The 20,568-nt window shown below is 40.1% G+C and overlaps 1 protein-coding gene across 15 annotated transcripts in view; it reads left to right on the plus strand.

The window, feature by feature from the left end:
• adgrl2a (adhesion G protein-coupled receptor L2a) overlaps positions 1-20,568 on the plus strand; it is a 96,795-nt gene that overhangs the window by 19,385 nt on the left and 56,842 nt on the right. For all 15 annotated transcript variants that reach the window (XM_078258858.1, XM_078258854.1, XM_078258855.1 and 12 more), the window contains exons 2-3: positions 2,717-2,902; positions 19,748-19,961. In XM_078258858.1, coding sequence (XP_078114984.1) covers positions 2,827-2,902; positions 19,748-19,961 — 290 coding nt within the window. In that variant the 5' untranslated portion in view covers positions 2,717-2,826. The remainder of the gene's footprint in view (positions 1-2,716; positions 2,903-19,747; positions 19,962-20,568) is intronic.

Consider the following 20,568-nt stretch of genomic DNA (forward strand, 5'->3'; position numbering starts at 1 on the left):
GCACTCCAATCATTATATTACAACCAAAGTAAGGCAACACACTGCAACTACCATGTAAAGACCATAACCAGGTTATCTTACTTGCGTCAAGGTCGTAAGCCGAGTAGGCATGGCATCAGTCTTTAAAATTGCACTTGGCAGGTGTATCCCATAGTGTCTGTGTTATGATTCTGTGCACGCACCACAGAGGTCACGGAGTGAACCAGATGCAAAGTGGGACTATATTTGATAAATAAGTGACAAGGCTAGGGATGGTGGGAAAATAAAACTAATATTTTTGAGTGACAGTGAAACAAATTTAATGCTGCAACTCACACCTCAAGTGATAGTGCCTGTGGGAATCTGCTTTGTAAAAATTTGATGTTAAAACAATTATCACCAAAGATGTCTCTCCATTTTTCTGCTATATTACTATTACTGTGGAAATTAGGTTGAGCCACACAAATACCGTTGTCAAACTGTTACTTTAAACAGATTTTTTACAGTAAATAATTTTGTGCATGACAATATAATGATTGAATGGGATTATCATCACTCATATGTAAATGTGTGTGTGTGTGTGTGTGTGTGTGTGTGTGTGTGATCAAAGTATTGTCTGTCTCACTAAGAGGACAAAACAATAAGAGCTAAGAATGAAGCCTATATGCTTACTATACAGCTTTATTGTGGAGACAATCTGCTTAAGGCCTTGTAATACTGTATGGACCTTGAGTTTAGGCTGATTATTTGTAGCCACTTACCCGCATAAACTTAATTGGTTCCACATATACTGATCAGCTCAAAGACAAGGGTTAGGGTTTTATTGGAATCCAATATGTTTGGTCTCCATGATCAACTTCTGTTTGTCAAGTCTCATGACTGCATATTATTCCATTGAAACTAAATACACTGTGGCTGCGTGTAGTCTGCTCCTGTTAACCTCTTTTAAATGGCTCTAAAATTAGAGGTCTCAGGTGAGGCGTAATGTCATACTAGATGAGCTGATTATGGCTGGCTTAATTATAACTTTGTTGGCTAATGTGTGCGCGCTGCATGTTTTCTCCGGGATGAATTATTACACTGTCTGAATACTCAGACAAAACAGATCAAAGACTCTTCAGGCTGTGGATACTCTCCAGAGTGGAGAAGCCAGCCTAAGCTGATTTGTGCAGCTCTGACTGTATATGACACAACAGAATTCCTCACCGTCTTTTCAGAGTTCTCTTGTTAGCTGCTGGTATGATGGATAACACTCTGTTCCTTGAATCTTAACAAACAATTGCAGGCTGTCTACGCAGAAGAAAATGGCATGTTGTTTTTGAATGTCTTAAAAAAGAAAAAGAAAAAAGTTTTCTAATGGGCTCCTATGTGCCTTGTTGCCAGAGTGATGCCGTGTCCCATGGTGAATGTGCTAATGGTTCATGGGAGTGAGAGGACTGGAGTTTAGCCCAGCAGTGTAAACACACAGACAAAAGGGAGCCGTTAGTAGTGTGAAACGCATGCCTGGGCTCACAGGTAGGCATTAGGTTTCACCCTACACAGCCCCAGCACTGTATCCATGACAGGGAGGAGGCCATTTGCTTTTGTAGCGAAAAGAGAGCAAAAACAAACATTCAAACAGACTAGTACTAGAGGGACAGGTACGGATGAGGTGGGAAGACAGGAATTTGTAGAGATGTAAGGGAGAGGGAGGGGGTGAGGAGGGAAGGGGTGAGGGAGATAAGGCTGTTTGTGGTCAGTCACAGCAGAGAGAAATGACCATTTGCTTGGTAGTGTTTCTTTATTTGTTTGTTTGGCTAGGGCGCGGGGGTGGAAAGAGTCACAAAACATCAGTGAAATAGAAGTACTGTTACATTTGAACCTCTGCTGAACTAGAAGTGAAACGCCAGTGGGAGGACATTCTACTTAAAAAACACTATATTGTAGCCAATAAAAATGTGGGCGTTCTAAAAAATAACTAAACTACTGAAATGCCATCCCTATATGACCAAACAAGACATAGTTTACATCCATGTCTATTATAAAATAGTTTTTCCATTTATTACTCAGACACCAACCAAGCTAATGCAAACCAATATGACCTTAGCAGGATGAAAAGCTTTTTGGCTAATGTTCACCAAGCTATTACCATGGATATTTTTAGTATTTAATGTTACTGTCAGTTAATTTAACATTTCCGCCATGTGGTTGCAGAGTTTTAATGCCGTGTCAATTTACAGTTGGTCAGTTCCTGTTGCAACTCTTCTGGAGAGTCAACATAATTTTTTTTAATGTAGGGCGGATTCGAATTTTCAATCTGTGGAAAGTTTTGTTCCACAATAGAGTGAATCTTTGGAAATGACAAGTCTCAGCACAAAAGGTTTATAAATATGGTCTTTGTAATAGGTACAGAAAATATAATTTGACACAGCACTGATAAGGTTAGCAATCACGAGGAGATGGACAGGGTGGGCCTTATCTGATTGATGACAGCGCTTGTCCCACCCCTCCCTGCCAGTGAAATGGTTAGCATTCAGCAGCCATTAAGGGATTTCCCTTCTCAGGATTATTGACCTTTTGGGGTTATTTTTAGTGGCTTTGCGTGGTTTTGTAGCATTTCACAGTTTAAGGTTTGTCACATTTCTGCTGTGGAATGTAAATGCAGCATCAAGTGTCTTGTGGCAAGAGTGTGACAGAGCTCACCACGTGGAATACATTTCATCCCTGAACTGAACATCTCTCTTGGTGTGCTCCACAGGTGAGAGGATCAATGATGAGCATCTCTGAGACCAGTTGGCTTGGACTTTTTTAATCCAAACCTTTTTAGTCGCAACACAAACCTGCCACAAATCATCAACACTGGGCGCCATGGCATGCTCCCTGCGGAAACTTCACACCTTCTGCTGGTTTCTCATCACACTAGCCCAAGTGCACTCCACAGAGGGTAAGTACAAATGAAACGTTTTTGTTTTCTCTAAAAACTGATTTATTCTCATGCCAGTTTTCGTATAGGATATTTTGAATGAGTACTGTCTCAATGACAGCCAGAGCCAGGAAATACTTTTCACTATTGTCTGATTCAGGAGTAAAGCATGAGCAGTGACATTGTGACTTAAGCCAGAGCTACTCCTCTGAGTGCAGGCAGTGCTTGTGTAAGTAATGCAGCTCTGAGGACAGTGGGCACAGGCGGATGGGGGATAATCTTGAGTGGTTTCATTAGTTGGTAAATTGTGATTTGTCTGAGATTTTCTGCTTGAGAGCGTCTGTTGTTCCCAGTGGCATCAGAGCTGGATCCATTTGTAAATTCCCTGCTAAAATGTTCTGTGTCATGGCAGACACACACAGATTTCACACCTCAAAAAATATAAAGCTTGAATGTGTTTTAATCATAGTGCATTTAGCTTTGATTAAATCACTCTCAGCTGTCTCGTAATTACAAGATTTGATGCATCCAAACCGTATCTCATAAACTGTATCCTGTACATGTTAGTGTTTAATCACGTGAAAAGAAGTGCATCAATTTTGATGTTTGATGATTGGAATTAGAATAAACTGAAATTGGCATCGTTGCAGTGCAATATATCAAAAGAGCCACTGCGGATTTTGTTTGTTGGTGCCAACTGTTGAAGCTGTAGCCAAATATTCACTATACCTGCTTTACTAATTTTTTAAACACTCAATAATGTAGGATTAGTAGTATTCAAGTTTGGAAGGTAATGATATATCAAGATGCTTAATTTACACTGTACTGAGTCACACAACCACAACATATGTTACCATGTGTGTTGCTCATATATCATCTGGCTTGGATTTGATCTTATAAGAAGTGTGAGCGTGTGTTCTCTAGAGGCTGAGAGTCAAAGAAAATCCCTTAGAAGTGGCTACACATAATCATATGTCTTACATATATGGCGGGTCTCTGACATAGCGTTTCAGAAACCTCATGCAAAGATAAGAGTTTGCAATTTCAAGGCCTAGGTTATAGAAGTAAACCTATTCAGGGGATGGGAAAGATAGTCGCCACCCCAGAGAGTTTCTGTTACCGGTTGCGGCGAATCTGGTTTCACCAGGCGCACCACAGAACTCAGTAATGTGTTTGAAAGGTGGGAAGCTTAGTAAGGGATCTTGATGCTCCGCTACCAACTGCTAATAGTTGGTCAGGCTGCATCTGCCAAAGGGAATATAATAAAGGGAATCTTATGCCGTGTTCTCCCTGTATGGCACAGCTCTGCTTGACTACTCTTTTGGTACCAGTACTCTTCTCTTTTTTTGTTTTTCCACTGCTGCTAGTACTCCCTTAGTGTAGGCCAGATTCTCAGCTGATCACTGGCTGAATCCTTTCATTGGCAACCCAACAGAATATCTGTAGGTTTGCGCGCTGCCATATGAAAAAAAAATCTGAGTAAAGTGAATTAAAAAAATGTGGTTGTTACTGGCGGTAGCTTGGCTTTTTAAATATTGCGGGTTAGTGCAGGATGTCCCATGTGACCCAGTGAGGGTTATCTCTGACCAATCAGTGGCCTGCAGTGTTTCAACTTAACCTTTTAGTATTGGCTCAGCTCACTTGGAACATCGGCTGAGATGGTACCAAAAAAGTACCAGGTACATTTGCTAATGGAAAACCAAAAAAGAGAGAGTCGACTTGAGTAGAGCCCTATCATGCAGTGGAAAAGCAGCATTAGTACATGTTATGACTCTTGCTGACAGGTGACTCAGTGACACTGTGATTCAGAGGTGACACTCCCCAGGCAAACAGAGAGAGTAAGCAGTGACTGTAGATTAGATTCAACTTTATTGACATTGCAGAGAGTGTAGTACATGAGGAAAGGCTTATTCCAAATCAGGTAAAGGAGTGAATGCAACAAATGAATACAGCCATTTAATGATGATATTTGTGATTCACCTTTTCCTCTTGTTGTTTCCCCTCTGCCCTCACCTCCCATTTCCCATCCCAACCGCACAGATCAGACCAGAAACAGTTCATTACAAACAATATCCCCAAGTAAACATGCTTCATTAAACTGCGTCTATCCCTAATATCTTTTTAATGCATTTTTATAATTGATATAAAGACATGATGCAACTGTTTTAACAGGCTGGGTGAAACTGAACTTGACCCCTTAAAACTGGGCATAAAGCTTTGTAGGATTACGGACATACTCCAAGAGCACTGGCTCAAATTTTTGTTCCAAGATCGTATATATATATATGTAAGATCATATGTATATAGTATGTGTGTGTGTGTATATATATATATATATATATATATATTTATTAATAAGAATTAAATGGGTTAGTGGAATGCTGTAAATAGTCTTAAGTTTGGTTCCTTTTCCCCTTATATCTGTGTGTTTGAAGGAAGTGATACCCACAGCCAAGATTGAAACTGTAGCTGTGGGGCTGTGTGACCTCCTTCTGTACAATACATGTTCCATCCTCCACATTTTACTCCATCAGTTCCACAAGTATACATAACTGTGATCTGTATTTGCTCCGCTGACTCACTGCCATTCCAGGCCTTTCATCTCACATTTCCCTTATTTTATTCACATCTGAAAAAATGTCACTGAAAAAGTCAGTGACATCCGTTTCTGAAATTGATTTGGCTTATTATTTTAATTATGCTGTGTGTGTGTATATATATATATATATATATATATATGTATATATATATATATATATATATATATATATATATATATATATATATATATATATATATATATATATATATATATATACACACGATCTTGGAACAAAAATTTGAGCCAGTGCTCTTGGAGTATGTCCGTAATCCTACAAAACCCCAGGAGGGCCTTGTTGTGACATAGATACTGTAATCAATGTCAGTATGGACATAATGATACCAGACTAAAAATCATCTGGGAAGCTTTATGCCCAGTTTTAAGGGGTCAAGTTCAGTTTACTCCTCACATGGAGTTCCACCCAGCCTGTTAAAACAGTTGCATCATGTCTTCTGTGGCTCTGGAGTGAGATTTTCAAAGTCTGATGATGCCATCAGGGGTTATCTCAACTTGGGCTTGAGACTTTATTCTTTTCATAAGACTCTTTTCTTGGCCATTTTTGTAACAGAGTTAAGTCTGCATTGCAAACTGGGATTGTGGAGTTTGAAAGAAATGGGTATTTACCAGCAAGCAGGGTCTAACAAAAGATATTAATGAGTTGCATTAGGAAAGGGGTATGAGCCTGTGATGGAGGAGCTGTACTAGGGACTAAAAGACACGATATATTGGCCTCTGCTGCATCGATTTTACCTTCTTCTTTTTTTAAACAGTGTCAAGCTTCTCAAATGTATGGATGTGAAATGGAAAAAATTGCTGATCTCAGTACACAACATTCATGTATTGAGTGATTTTTCACACACATTTTGAGGTAGGTGAGGGAAGTGCCAGACATCTCTGTCTTTCATTTTAATCAGTATCCTTTCCTCTGACCTTACCTCCTTTTTTTCCTACTGGTGTCCTCTGCGGATGTCACCATAGCAACCCACCAGAAATGAGTAATAATGTTTTTTTGCTAAATGTAAAAAAACTTTGATTCCTCCCTTGCAACACATGGGTTAAATTGGCTCACATGTCTTCCAAAATAATAGTCTGGTGGGGTTGAAGGGATTTGTCTGTATCAGCGACAGAATAACAATTCACACCTAGCTCAGCCACACGCTCTCTTCAAAAGCTTTGCCGAAGAGTGTTAGAATTACAGTGCGGCAGAATTAGAGAGCAGAGCAAGGATTCTGTGTCAAGAGGTAGGAATGGCAAAGTTTGCAACATGCAAGACAGAGTGGCAAGTATATATCGGTAGAAAATGTGTCTGTTACATTTTCTGGTTTTGATGCACCCCACCTTATTGTGATCAACTGTTTTGAAATGGCCAATGTTAAGTAGGTCATGGAGACTTTATGTAACAATGATTCAACAACAGTTGTGTGGTCTCCAGATGTTATCATTCCATTACTATGGGGCCTGTGGTGGTTGTGTCTGTGAGGTTAAGGGTACATAAAGAGTTGGCCATGATGTAAACGCTGCGTTTCACTGGCAGAACTTGTTTGAACAAGTCTGACACAGAGAATTTCTGTTCCCTCCGTACACCCTGAAACCACACTATTGTTTCTCCTCAAAGCTTGAAATGTTTGAAGTACTTGAGATTTATCAAGGGCAACAGGGAAGGGCACCTTTTAAAAGTCGTCTTTTTGTACCATGTGAAAGGAAAAGAGAAAAGACTTAAAACCTTCATCTCAAAGTGAATGGAGTGAAATAGACAATCAAGGTGTTCTGAAATGTAATTATGGGAAGTAAAAGCCCAGGGCTTATTGTGAGACAGGACCTACAAGAACAGGATCCATCACCTCCCAGTGCTGTGCCACCACCTATTTGCTCAGGTTAGCCTCTTTTTGTAACCATTAAAGCATATTTATATAATTTAAAAAAATTCTGAAAATGGCCATTCCTTCTTTCCTTTTTTACACACTTTTCCTGCCCTCATGTCACACTTAACTGTATTAGGGCAGGCTGTTAGGGGCCATGGGAAGCAGATTAGTATCTAGCAGGCAAATCCAATCAGATAAACATTTGTTTTTTGTGCATGTTATCTTAAAAAGAAAAACTTCAAAATACTATCTGTCAATGTGTGAAGCCGCGGACAGTAGGCCTGTTCTTTTGAAGTACTAATTTGTTACAGAGTTGTGTCCATGGAAAATATTAGTACCCCACTGTGGCGCCACACTCCAGTTCCCTGACTACTTAATTTGGTAATTAAGATACTTTGAAAAGGCTGGCCCTTAGCTAATTTGTTAAAAGAAACAAATCATTTCTTAGGTAATTACTATATGAAACACTTATTTGCCTATTAAGCTTGGTTTTTACAGCTTCCAATTTATTTCATTTTGGAGACAGCACTAAAACAGTTAAGGCTAAAGGGGCGAATCTATCCTTTGTCTCGTGTGTCTTTTGTAAACAACTTCTGTCGGTTTTGTCTTTCCACCTCGCGCTTGATGTCATCCTGGTTGTTTGCGGCAGACTGTGGAATCTGGCTTCCCATGGAGCCAGGCAGGCGTGGGGCCTGTGTACGAAGTCCCACCATGCTGTCATGTCTCTTTCATCGCCAGCCAGGCTTGGCCAATAAGGAGATAAGGAGACAATGACTGGGAGAGCAAGCAGTGGCGAGGTGTAACCACAGCCCCTGGGTCTCCTCCCTGCCGAGCACTTCAAATCCTCATTAGGATTTTCAGCAAAGGAAGGAGGGATTTTCTGGATTAGGGCTGTGTCACTGGTGGCTCCAGGTTGGTGTTTGTCATGCAAGAGCATAGCGGCGCTCTTGACATCTTGCCACCCTCCTCCCTCCACCCAAACACAGACCCTTCCTTCACCTGGCTACTGAAGCATTTAAAAGATGTTCCACTAACCCAGAATGAATGAAGCTCATAATTATTAACTCACTGCCCTTGCCAAAGGTTTTTAACGCCATCCTAGTGGCCTATGTTAGGTGTCTGTGGGTTTGGGCTGCTGCATCAGCATTCTTTATTTATGCAGAGATAACCTTGAGAAGCATCATTAGTTTGTTGTGTGCTGTCGCCTTCCATAACTCATGCTGGGATCTCGGCCGTGACACCGATGCGGCAGTTCAGACAGGAGATACGGTGCGGGTTTAAACTCCACCTGCTCTCCTCCATGTTTTAGTTATAGCAGGGACACTGTATATAGTATATAGTATTTGATGAGGCTATTTATCCCTTAACTTCTAACCTCTTTAAGGTTCCTGAGCTGTATGTTTTTTTTTTTTCTCTTGCAAGGATGTGGCTATTTGTTTAATTAAGTCATGAGTTTTGCAGACTGTGTTGCTTGACATGGTGCTTAACCTCTAACATGGTCCTTAATTGGGTTTCAGACATGTCTAGGAGAGTGGTTCAGCGTGACAGAGCCTCAGACTTAGTGTGAAACCTACCTTCTCCCATCATTCTCGGTGCTGATCTTTGTGGATAATGGGCATTCACATGGATCTCACGAGGCCCTTGTTGGGTGGGATCTCAGGCACCCTAGATTAGTCATCTACCCACATGTCCCTGTCTGCCTTGTATTTTACCGTCATGCTTTGTCTCACTTTGTTCTTGCTCAGGTAAAAACATGTGGGCCCCTAACAAGTATATCCCAAACAATCTACAAAATATGTTCTGATAACCCATCGAGTCTTTTCTCTGAATCACAAATACGGGAAAACTTATCAATCTCCAGTTCAGTGGTCTATAACCAAAGACGTAATATTCATGGAACATTTGTGTTGTTCTTTTGTTGGGTGTCTCTGATCGGGCCATGGCAGATGCGACTAGCAGTATGTGGGCATCTTTGTATAAGAGGCTTCAATTTGTCAGAGATATGCCTCCAGTTTTAAAGTTGTAGTTTGCTCCTGTGTTCTATATTTGTTACTCATTGTGGAATGAAAAAGTGTCTTTAACTTGCTGCAGGATCAGATTTTAAAGGTTCTGATACATGTAGCGCAAAAGGCATGTGGATTGAGAATATACAGTACCTGTATGAAAACAGAAATAGCACAGGCTCTTTAGTTGTGTAATATTTTTATGTTGCTAAAGCCTGTGTAGTGGACATCAAGGACTGCAGACAGACCTCACGCAAGGACTGCTGATGAAGTCTGCAAGGGGCAGACGAGGAGAATGTTTTTGATTATCCAGTCTAGATGGTATTTCAAACAGGAACCAGCATGTGCACCTCGCGCCAGACGAATGAGCCAGCTCAGCTGGTCAAAGGGCAAATGTAGCTTGGTTTCCTGTTTGCTACTGTAATACTGTGGAATTTTAAGGTGATTAGACTGCAGTGTTCAGGTCACATGGAGTGCAGCATTGCAATATTTACTAGTTACCTAAATAGGCCTCAGCCTTTTCTGTGAATTAAACTATAGACTGATGTCAACTGTTATGAATGAACTGTTACTGTGCATGCCGTGTCATACTGTGAATAACATGTTTTTATCAATGTGAGCAATTTAGTCCTTCTGCATCATGAATGCATTAAAGTGGTCTTACGAGAACAGCTATTTATGAAACCATTGAATCATGCCTGTGAGTTTTCCATCCCATATCAGGTGAAATACCTTATGTAAACAACAACAATCTGCAGGTGTTCAAGGGGTATGTAATCACGTTTTCATTGTGAGGATGCTGTTGAAAGGCATGTTCACTGAAGCACAGGAATGTGTGGTTATAGTTCGGATGTCATGCAATGAAAACTGATTGCAGAACTAGTAATGACAGATTCTGTTAAGAGAACATAATTTATCCAAAGGCTCAAGATTTCACAGATTTTACAGTTCACGCCCGAGAGTCAGATGCAAGATATCCCTGCTTGCCCTTAGCAGAATCCTCTTTGTCCTCTTGCTTCCAGTCCTGATTTAAAGCAGCTATAAATCCTGAAGAGGCTTCTGTAAACGAGGGGTGGTGAAACTACGCCCATAAATAAAAAGGATTTAGAACCATGGCCTTTTGAAGGAACTCTGAGTGCCCATTTATGAAGCTTGTTAACTTACAGAGTTTCACTGGTACATTTAATATTTTCCCCTTTTGTTCAAACTTCTTATAGCCTTTTCATTGTAGTGAAGATTGTCCAAAACCTGCTTGACCAAAGCCAGGCTGCTAAAATATGCTTTGAGTCAATAATAAAGTTGTTTTGGCTCATTAGGTCATTAGAGCGAAGAAGTTATTAAGTGCGGGTTTACTTGGCTATCAAACATAACACACGTCAGGTCAGGCCATCTGTGCTCTGGTAGATCACTACGACTTGACCGCGTGTGGCTCGGTTTTTGACCTTCTGAGTCATAATGACCCCTGAGTGCGTCCGTATGTCAAGGGTGTGGGCCTCTGCTCTTAAGTCCCCCTCTCAAGGGAATGATGGGCTGAAGAAAATAGTCATCAAAGACAGATTTCCCACGTGGAGAGGTTGCAAATCAAACATTAAATGACATAAGTCATTTTGAATCAACCCCAGCGTTCTTTATAATACTGACTCAGCCCAGCTGGACCATTGCCTCTTGCTTAATAGTTGCTCTTGTACCCTAATTTCCATCACACACATACACACGAACCAACAAGTCTCCAAATTGTTTTTAAATAGCCAACAAGCAATAATTAAGGCTGAGATGCATGAGAGACCTCTGATAAATCCTTAAATGAGAACTTCAAAGTGCCCCTGCTGTGACATGTAAGGACTGGAAACATATGGAGGAGTGAAGCATTAGTCTGTGGACTTGATTCAAAGGAGGTTAATCCAAAAAAAAAATGTTGCGGGGGGAACCTTCTTTTAAATGTTATAACAATCAGTTCACTGAAGGAAAAAAATATACATATGAGATGGAAGGTCATCGAGATAATATTCAGCTCTAGAGTATAATGAATAGCAGCCAATAAATCCTTGGAACGAGTAAAATTCAATTTTCGCTTGGCCAGCTTTCTCTTATGAGATTGAATCCTTGAATAGCAGGAAATCTAAAGATAATAGTCCCTTGATTAAAAAAAAATCCTTTATCAAAATAAATAAATACTACTGTTTCCTTTGTGTTGCATTTGTCAGAGAAGTACTCTGTAGGTGTGCAGAATATGTGCATAACCTTGAGTGAGTGTGTTGAAGAGACAAAAGCCTTGGAGGCCAGTGCGAGTAAAATAGCATTCTGCCACTTAACAATCCACCTAACCAAGAAGACAGCAAGTCTGCAGTCTAGTCTGAATAAGCGCTGCATAAAGAATTCAGTTGGAGCAGCAGTTGTGTCATCAGGGCATGACTACCCGGTTGGTCAGGGAATTTAAATGCCAGGTGGGGGTCAGTTGAAGCACTAGCTGAATAATGTGGCACAAATGCACACACATGAGAGCCGAGTCTCGGGAAGAGGAACCACTGCTGTGGTCTGCTTGAGGAAGTGCACTTTGGGAATGCAAACCAAGCAGATGGACCCTTCTCATTTGTGTGTGCACTGCCACTGGTGACCCATTGGGAAATGCTTCCTTATTGAATCGAGGAGCATCAAATGCTTCATTGGAGCAGAGAAGGAAGTCTATCAAATGTATCTGAGTCCATCTTTTTTTCATTGTTTGTAATGGAAGCTGTGAACATAATATGGACCAAAGGAAGAGCTGACAAGCACATAGCAAATCCAGTCTGAAATGTCTTTGGCAACAAAAGAAATATGACTCACATCTTTATCATGTTTAAACTCTGGATCTTTTGATATCTTCTGAAAAAATGTCACTGATAAGGCTGAGTAATGAGGTCCAAAGAGCTCACTGCGCCTAAAAGGCGCCATGACTCTTAGCAGAAACTGCACTTTATCCATTTTCCTTGGTAATGACTCATAGGATCAGTCCACTACTAATTAAACAAAACACATTTAAAGTGCAGCCAGCCCACTTTCAATTTGCACAATTTAAACTGTAGGGTTATATCATTTCTTAATTTAGTGTGGGTTTGAAAGATGCTCACTTCCTGAATTTTTGGATAGGAACCAAATTTATCGCTAAACGCTAAAATGAGCACAAAGCCTTGACCTATTCTTGAAAATTTTAAAATGTATTGTAATTTAAGACTCAAATTTACCAGTGACCATTTGTTAACTGAATTTACTGTTTGATGGTGATTGCAGCCATTTCATTACCAGAATATGTCCTTGCTTTTTTGTGTGACCTAAAAAAAAGCACTCCCCCATTCTCTCTCTCACGTACACAAATACACACACACGCCGCCTGGCCCCAGGGCTATCCGATATTAGACAGTGAGATGACATTGTGTGCTTGTGCGAGTGCAGTCAGCCGACATGTGCAGATGATATGAAGTCAATAATGCATTATGAAAAAAAAGTGGTTTTATGACCTTGATGAGCCCCATAGAGCTTAATTAGGCCTTAAGGTTGATTTACATACAAGTGTACATGGAATTTGATGAGGCTGTGTTTTCCTGCTGGTGCAGTGCATTTTCATTTTGTCTTACAGCACCACTTGATGCCTTGTATTTGTTCAAATATTTCCAGATTAGAAAGAAAAAACATAAACCTTTCTTGGCTACCAGACTTTTCTGGTGTCCATGTTTTTTTGTTTTTTCTGAACACAGTAAAATCAAGTACTAAGCTACAGGATCATATTTCTTTTTTGTGCAGTGATGGCATTTCCTGTGCAGTCTTATGTGTCTACAAGTGCTGGTTGAGGATGAGGAATAGAGAGAAGGTTAAGAAAAAGTCTCTGACAGGGTGAAAAAGGCTTTAAGAAGCTCTCTTTTATACCAAAAGGCTGGAATAAAATCTCCTTTTTTATGGCGTCTATTCAGAGAGAAATGGCAAGATCTTTTCCAGTCATGTACCTATATCAAAGATGCTCCTGATAGCCCCCCTGCTGTTGCTATGGAAGTAGCGGAGATGTAAATGAATTGGATGGTGGAGAATACAAATGAGGTTGGAATGCTCGTTCCCCTGCTGCTCTTTGCCTCTTCTTCTTCTCCCAATATCTCTCTCTCTCTCTCTCTCTCTCTCTCTCTGTTCCTGTCTCCCTCTCTCTGTGCAAGTTGGTTTCAAAGACCTAACATTAACTAGTATTTCACATATTTTGACACAACATAATGATATGGGATCTTATTTTTTATTTTTATCTTTTTTTTTTAATGGCTTCAGATCATTTTTCTTTAAAAATATTTTTTTAAGCAAGACCTCTATGGCTTTGTGCAAATTCCTTTTTTTCAGTCTGGCACTGTGCATTGTGCTGATGGATGGATGAAATAAGAACAGAGAAATCAATAATTTTTCCCTACAGAATAACTTTTCCCCTACAGAATAACACACTGATCATCTCTGATGTAAATACAAGCTAAGATGTCATGTCAGTGTAATCGGCGCCACATAAGTCATAGTTTCAACATCAGTTGTCAAAGAGTTTAATAATCTACAGATGTTATGGGCTGAATTACAGAGGAGAAACAAACCTCTACATAAGTGACTGTTGTATGCTGTTAGCCATGCCCAAACAATGACATCAGCTTTCAACACACAAAGTGGAAAAAAATAGAAACACAGTATTCAGTTAAAGTTAAAGTTAAGAAATTCAAAAGAATAATATCTGTCAAACCAGTAGTGTAATTCCTTTTCAAAATGGCCACACAAAGTCAGCAGTCTACCTCGTACCCTGCTGTTTGCAGGATATATGCAATATTTTCTTTTTTCTCCTCCTCTGTGTAGACCCGACTTCTTAAGAATACATGCTGTTGTAAAGGATATCTCTGGATTATAGAATCAGCACTGTGGGAAGAGTCTTGACTTAAAGGTTTCTTTTCCTTCACAGACTTCCTTTGCTTGTACCATAGCAGGGAGAGGGGGGTGGGAGGGGTGGGGGTGGCAGAACCTGGAGGACTCGAGCTGCGTTTCCTGTGGCTCCAAGCTAATGCTATAGGCCACACTTTTCTTTCACCCTAAATCCCCCCAGCAAGCGACCTTGTCGGCTCAGGAGTGCATAATAATGGCGGGCCAAACATAGATGCTAGCTCATTTACAAGCAGCTGTTTAGCTCTCGTCAGAACAAAGGAAAATCAAAGGGCTGCGTTAATGGTAGTCGACAAGCATTGGGAGCATCCCCGTCACATTTCTCATCAGCTCTCGACATAAAAATTATCTGGTTTCACATCAAAATAATCTGGATACCTCTTTTGTGCTCTGGCCACAATGATGGCAGCATGAGTGGCTGAATAGGCCTTTTGATCAGCCTCTGCTTTGCCCCTGGACTAACTCTGGAAGATGTGTAACTCAAGTTACAAAGAAGAGTCATTTTAATATGAAAACCATTTACTGGAGGCAAGACAGTTCTGATGAAAAGCAGAATAGTTTTTTATGCTGCATAATCAACAGACAACAGTGAAGTACTTTTATTTAATTGAGAAAGACTCAAGTTTGTTTCCCTCATTAAACATACGGCTGTTTCAAAAGCTGCATTTAGCTGTGTATACTCTACATTTTCTTTATGTCTGTAGTATGTATGTTACTTTGTGGTTTGATCATGGTAATGGCTAGTTTCATGGACTACATGGGAGAAGCTCCCTACCTACATGGCTCATGAAGATCCTAATGACTCCTCGTTTGTGTGAAATAGGAAGACATTTTGTTCATTACCTCTGCTTCAGTGGCACTAATATCCTACCAGATGGTCACTTTCCAATTGATTTGGCTCATCTGTGGAAAAAAATGAATTAAAACATTACAGCACCAAAGAGACGGCGCATAATGGGTCCACTTTACATATGGGAGTTTCTTGCAGTACTTCAGCTGCAGATTCTGTATGGGCCTAATGTAATCACAAATGTTACATATGGTAGTAAATGCCAGTCTGGGAAGCCTTGAATAGAGGTTCCTCATTGGTGTAATAAAGTGTTATAACCCATGGAAATAGAGGTCCTGTGTACCGATCAATGTCAATTACGACCACGTGATAACAGCATGTACAAGAAGCACGTGTCAAAAGGTTGAATAGTAATGTGCTTTAAAGAAACCCAACAGCTGCTGTCTAGCGGACAAAACAAAAATTGTCTCTAATTTTAATTTCAGCGTGTAGGTTGTAAAATATGCAGTGTTTTTCTTTCAATGTAATTTTAGTCTGTGGGTGGAAATAAAGAAAATGGGCCTGACGGCTTTGCTTTTGTGCAATGGCACTGATCATTGCTCAGCTCAATGCTTGCTACATAGCTGATGAAGAGGAATTGAAATGCTTTTCTGGTGGTTATGGTGATAGTGGGTGGGATGGGTGACCAGAATGCCTGATAAGTGTCAGTATGGCCATGATAAGGATCTGACCAGTAATGTCTCCATTGCACCATGTTGCCATTGTCACAAGATTGAGCTTTCCACATGATATTGTATTGACCATGCCTTGATCTTTTGATCCATGGCGTTTAATTAGTGCAGAGAATGTAAAACTCCTTATTTTCTGGGTGTTTGACGCATCTGTCTTTCCAGCCCTTGTCATTGGTTTGGATGTATCATCACAGAGTGAAGGTACATCAAAGCTAGTAAAATAACATCTCATATTTCGAGGAGATGTCTGAAGTATGTGCTACCTGCGATGAGGAGGGTGCTGAGTTTCCCTTTGAGTCCGTGTGCATGTGTGAGACAACCTCAAACGAACACAAGTAAAAAATCCTCTCAGTTGCAGGCATGTGGTTCTGTTTTTACACCCATGCACCAGTGGTGTGCTCTATGTGTGGTGCCATTTTGTTTGCTCAGCAGCCTTTTCCCAATGGTAGAAAGCTCAGAAGTAAAAAGGCTCCCTGAAACACTGCAACAAGTGCTCCAATAAACTGTTGAGATCTTTCTCGGTGAGATTTTAGAAGACTTATCAGGAAAAGTGAAAAGGAACATCCATCACATATTGATATTCTCGACATAGTTTATTGTTACCATATGGAAAGCAAATAATTTTCATATCATGCATTCCCTAAATAATTATGCTAATGACCCCATAAGCATGATAATGATTACTTTTCTGGCTCATCTGAATAATGAATTTATGTAGTTAACTGAGACAGTAAACATTGAATTTTGTCTATGTTAGATTCACTGTGATCACATTATTCTGTTGTAATTGCAATGCATCACTGTGCCAGAACATGATCAATGGTGTTTTGGTGGCTTCATAATATCTTAATGGCAACTGAAGAAGAGGATTTATTTGAAGTAGTCACATAAACCCTCCATTATACATTCTGGAAGAGCTTATACAAGAAGCAGATTTTGATTTGTCAGTATAGCAGTGTAAATCATTCTTTTCTTTAGCCTGTTTTGACCAATGGATATGTCTGTACATGAATGTTGCAGATGAAACTACATTTTTTGGGTATCACAAAATATTTTCTAATCAATCTGCAAAATGAAATTGAATACTTGTACAAAACATTAGAGAAAACACCCAAACATTGCTGACATTGAAATAAGGACTTGCATCTATTGTTTAATGGACTATTGTGTGTCCCTGTATAGATTTGTCTGTCACTCATCTCCCCATGTACCAAAAATACCATCCGACACCAGGGTGAAAAGTAGTCCAGCCTCGGGCCTAATCAATGGAGAGAGGCTTTTTGGAGGTTGTTTACGAGCGTGCTTTTGGTCCATGATGCACAAACCCAGCTGGCGAATAAAGTGTGCTAAGAGGATGGCAATTTTGTTTGATTTCCAGATATTTGAACACGAAAATGTACCGTATTACACGGTCTGTCATCAGCATGGTTGAAAAGTTGCTAGTGCATTTCAGTAGGAGTCTTACAGTATTCTTGAGCATACATGTATCTCCTCATTGCTCCAGTCTCTGTTTTCCTACTTAAGCTTAAATCATAAACTCAGAAACTGAGATTGCAATGGCTCTGCAGAGGGATTTCAGTGTTATAACAGTGTTCCTGGGACACAGAGCATCAGTGGGGTTGGCTGCGGATTTGGAGATCAAACTCGGAGGTCTTGCACATGGCCAAAAAAACAGTTCACTTCCAGCCACAAAATAAGCCAGTGCAAGAAAATGTATCCCACCTAGCCATAAGTAAAGGCTACCCAACTGATCCATGTGAGGTCTATTTTTCCTCTGTAGTAAGTCGAGCTCGGATTCAGTCGATTTAATAGAAAGAAATGTACTTTTTTTCAAGAGTTGAAGATACTCGTATATGAATAATATATGCAATGGATGTGTCTCCATTATAAATCTGCCATTTTCACGTCATGTTTTGAGAATAGAAATTGTAATGTGGCATTGACTGATGTTTTACATAGATTCTTATAGCTACTACACATTGTATGGCTGACTTTTGATGGAGCTATGCTGAAATGCACTGACATGAACTCAAGATTGGCTGCCAAGTCCTGTTCCTAACATGCCATGTTTTCATTTTTTTCCCCCACTTGGGCTTTTTCTTTCAAGCCAACATCACTGATAAATTGTTTATCACCTTAAGCATTTCTTTTTGACTCCAGAGAGAAAAGGGGCTGCAAAAATGAAATATGGCTGAAACCTATCATAATTGAAAGCCTTTCTTTTTCATGCTTATTGGTCACATGAGAAAGTTTGCTGTCAAAAAGAGCAAGTAGAGGAAAAAAGATTTGTCCCTGATGATTGTATGCTCCCAAACAACTAAATTCTTATTATAGAGGTTAGATAGGCAAGCTGCCCTCCTCCATACAGATATATCCTTTGTTTACCCTGAGCTCCTTAGAAGTCGGACTTTCACCTGATTGGTGCACAAACGGAGGATCAAGCAATACAAACTGACATTTATCTTTCTTTGTAAAATACCACAGAAGTATTTGCTGGCGAGGGACACAATACAGAATGCAAATTTCTTGCCATTATAGCATAGCATTTAATCAGACAAAGATAATTATATTGGTAGTTAATTGATGAAGCATCCAATAGGGTAAAATGAACTTGGCCTTTCCAGGCCAATTTAACAGAGCTGATGTCAGTGGCTTTAAGTAAACTGTTGCCACACAAAGAACATTTCACAGGATGACTCATGAAAAGAAAAAGTGCTTTGTAATTATTAACAACTCTGCATATGGATTGGTCCGACTTGTCCAGTTGCCAAACAAATTAGCGCATGAAAAGTAGGAGCGACACTCTTTTTTCTTCTTCTTTCTCCTGTGACTGTGAACTAAACCTCATTAGGGAAATAGAGGCTTTGGAAACACTAACAACAGCCATCAAACAAGTTGCAGGTAGCAACACCATTATTTAAGAGGCTCAAAGAGGTGACACAGTGAGCACTGCATGCAAGGAAGCTGTGGTTATTATTCAGTGCCGCCAGTGGTTTAGTCAAAGTCCACAGAGAGGCAGCTGGCAATATTTTTAAGGTCTATGCCGTTCTTGCCAATACTTGCCATGTCGCTCTGACCAAAAATATCCCGTATTGGGATTGCTAAAGTGTATGTATGTAGTTCACTTTACTTTTGGCATCGCAGAAAGCCACAACATTGATTTATTTTCTTTTTTCCCTACCCCCACACCCTCTGACAGACACACACCCTCCCTCAAACACACACACACACACACACACACACACACACACACACACACACACACACACACACACACACACATCTCTCTCTCTCCCCCCCAAGTGGATTAAATTACATTCATGTTGTACAGATGCTTGTTGTACTTTTTCATTTTGGGTAGAAAAATGAGTCACCACAAGGCGCTAGTAATAGACTGTTCCTATACTGAAATAATACACAGGACAGCAGTATGACAAAGAAAAAACAAAAAAGCATTACATAATGAGTCCTTAATGGAGTTATATTTTTTTCAGCTGTTGGTTTTTAGTGTATCAGTGTGCTTACTGTACATAGACAGTCATGAGGGGTTACCATGCTCCAGACATTTTAGCTGACAAACTAGACTTTTATGACAATTATTGATTTTCTGCAGGACCGGTTAGGCAAGAGATGACATACTAACACCATTAGCCCACTGGTGCGGTGGAGATCTGAAATGTTCACTCAATATACTGATCTATGTCAGGATAGTAATCCAATCCTCAGTTCACTATCCACATATCAGCGTGATTCATCTTGCTAAACAGTTACAGACTTTTCAATAAAAAGGAATGAACATGCACATAAATGCTGCTTTTATGTATATCCAGCACATCCAGCTCTGATATCCTGTGTCTTCTGCCTTCATACCGTCTTCCTCTGGTTCAGCTCAACTACACATCTCCCTTCGATTTGAACTGATAGAGCTCTTTCTTTTTCTCTTCTTCCTCAGGGTTTAGTCGAGCCGCCCTGCCATTTGGCTTAGTACGGAGAGAGCTGTCTTGTGAGGGTTATCCCATCGATCTGCGGTGCCCAGGAAGTGATGTCATAATGATCGAAAGTGCCAACTATGGCCGAACAGATGACAAGATCTGCGACGCTGACCCTTTCCAGATGGAGAACATCAACTGCTATCTTCCAGATGCCTACAAGATCATGTCACAAAGGTAAAACTGCAGACATCTCTGTGCAGCACCAAAACAAATGATTACAAAATGGGGTAGCTGCCAAAGTTACATGACCCTTAGAAAATAATTGACAGGGCTCAATAGTAGCGGTTGCCTAGTTGCCCTGAGCAACCAGATAGACCTCTGTCAACCATTTCATTTTTTTTATTGCCCCTGTTGGCACCTATTTTTCTTGTGCTTAAAAAATCCTCTGCATCCTTTGGCTTTGGACTAAAATCTTCCACCAAGGAAAATAACACGGCTGCAGTCGGATTGATTTACTCCATCGAATGTAGCAAAAGTGAATCTAAGAAAAAGGCAATAGTAGCCTGCCAGCATCAATAACCTACATGACATTAATGTAAGCACCTACTGAGACAGTCAAACCTGAATAAAAGAAAATGAGAAACTTCACCAGAACTTGGGAGGTAAGCAGGGCTGATAAATAGAAGAAAGCAGATTAAGAAAACTAAAGTAATCAGGGTCAAAGAGCAAAGCAAAAAGATCACTATGGACACCAAATTCATATTACAAGATATGAAAATAACAAATTAACCTTTCAGTGACATTCACAAAAACAAAAAAACTATTGACTGACATGACAAAC

This window comes from Sander vitreus, chromosome 9 (assembly GCF_031162955.1).
Source record: "Sander vitreus isolate 19-12246 chromosome 9, sanVit1, whole genome shotgun sequence".
Classification (NCBI taxonomy): Eukaryota; Metazoa; Chordata; class Actinopteri; order Perciformes; family Percidae; genus Sander; species Sander vitreus.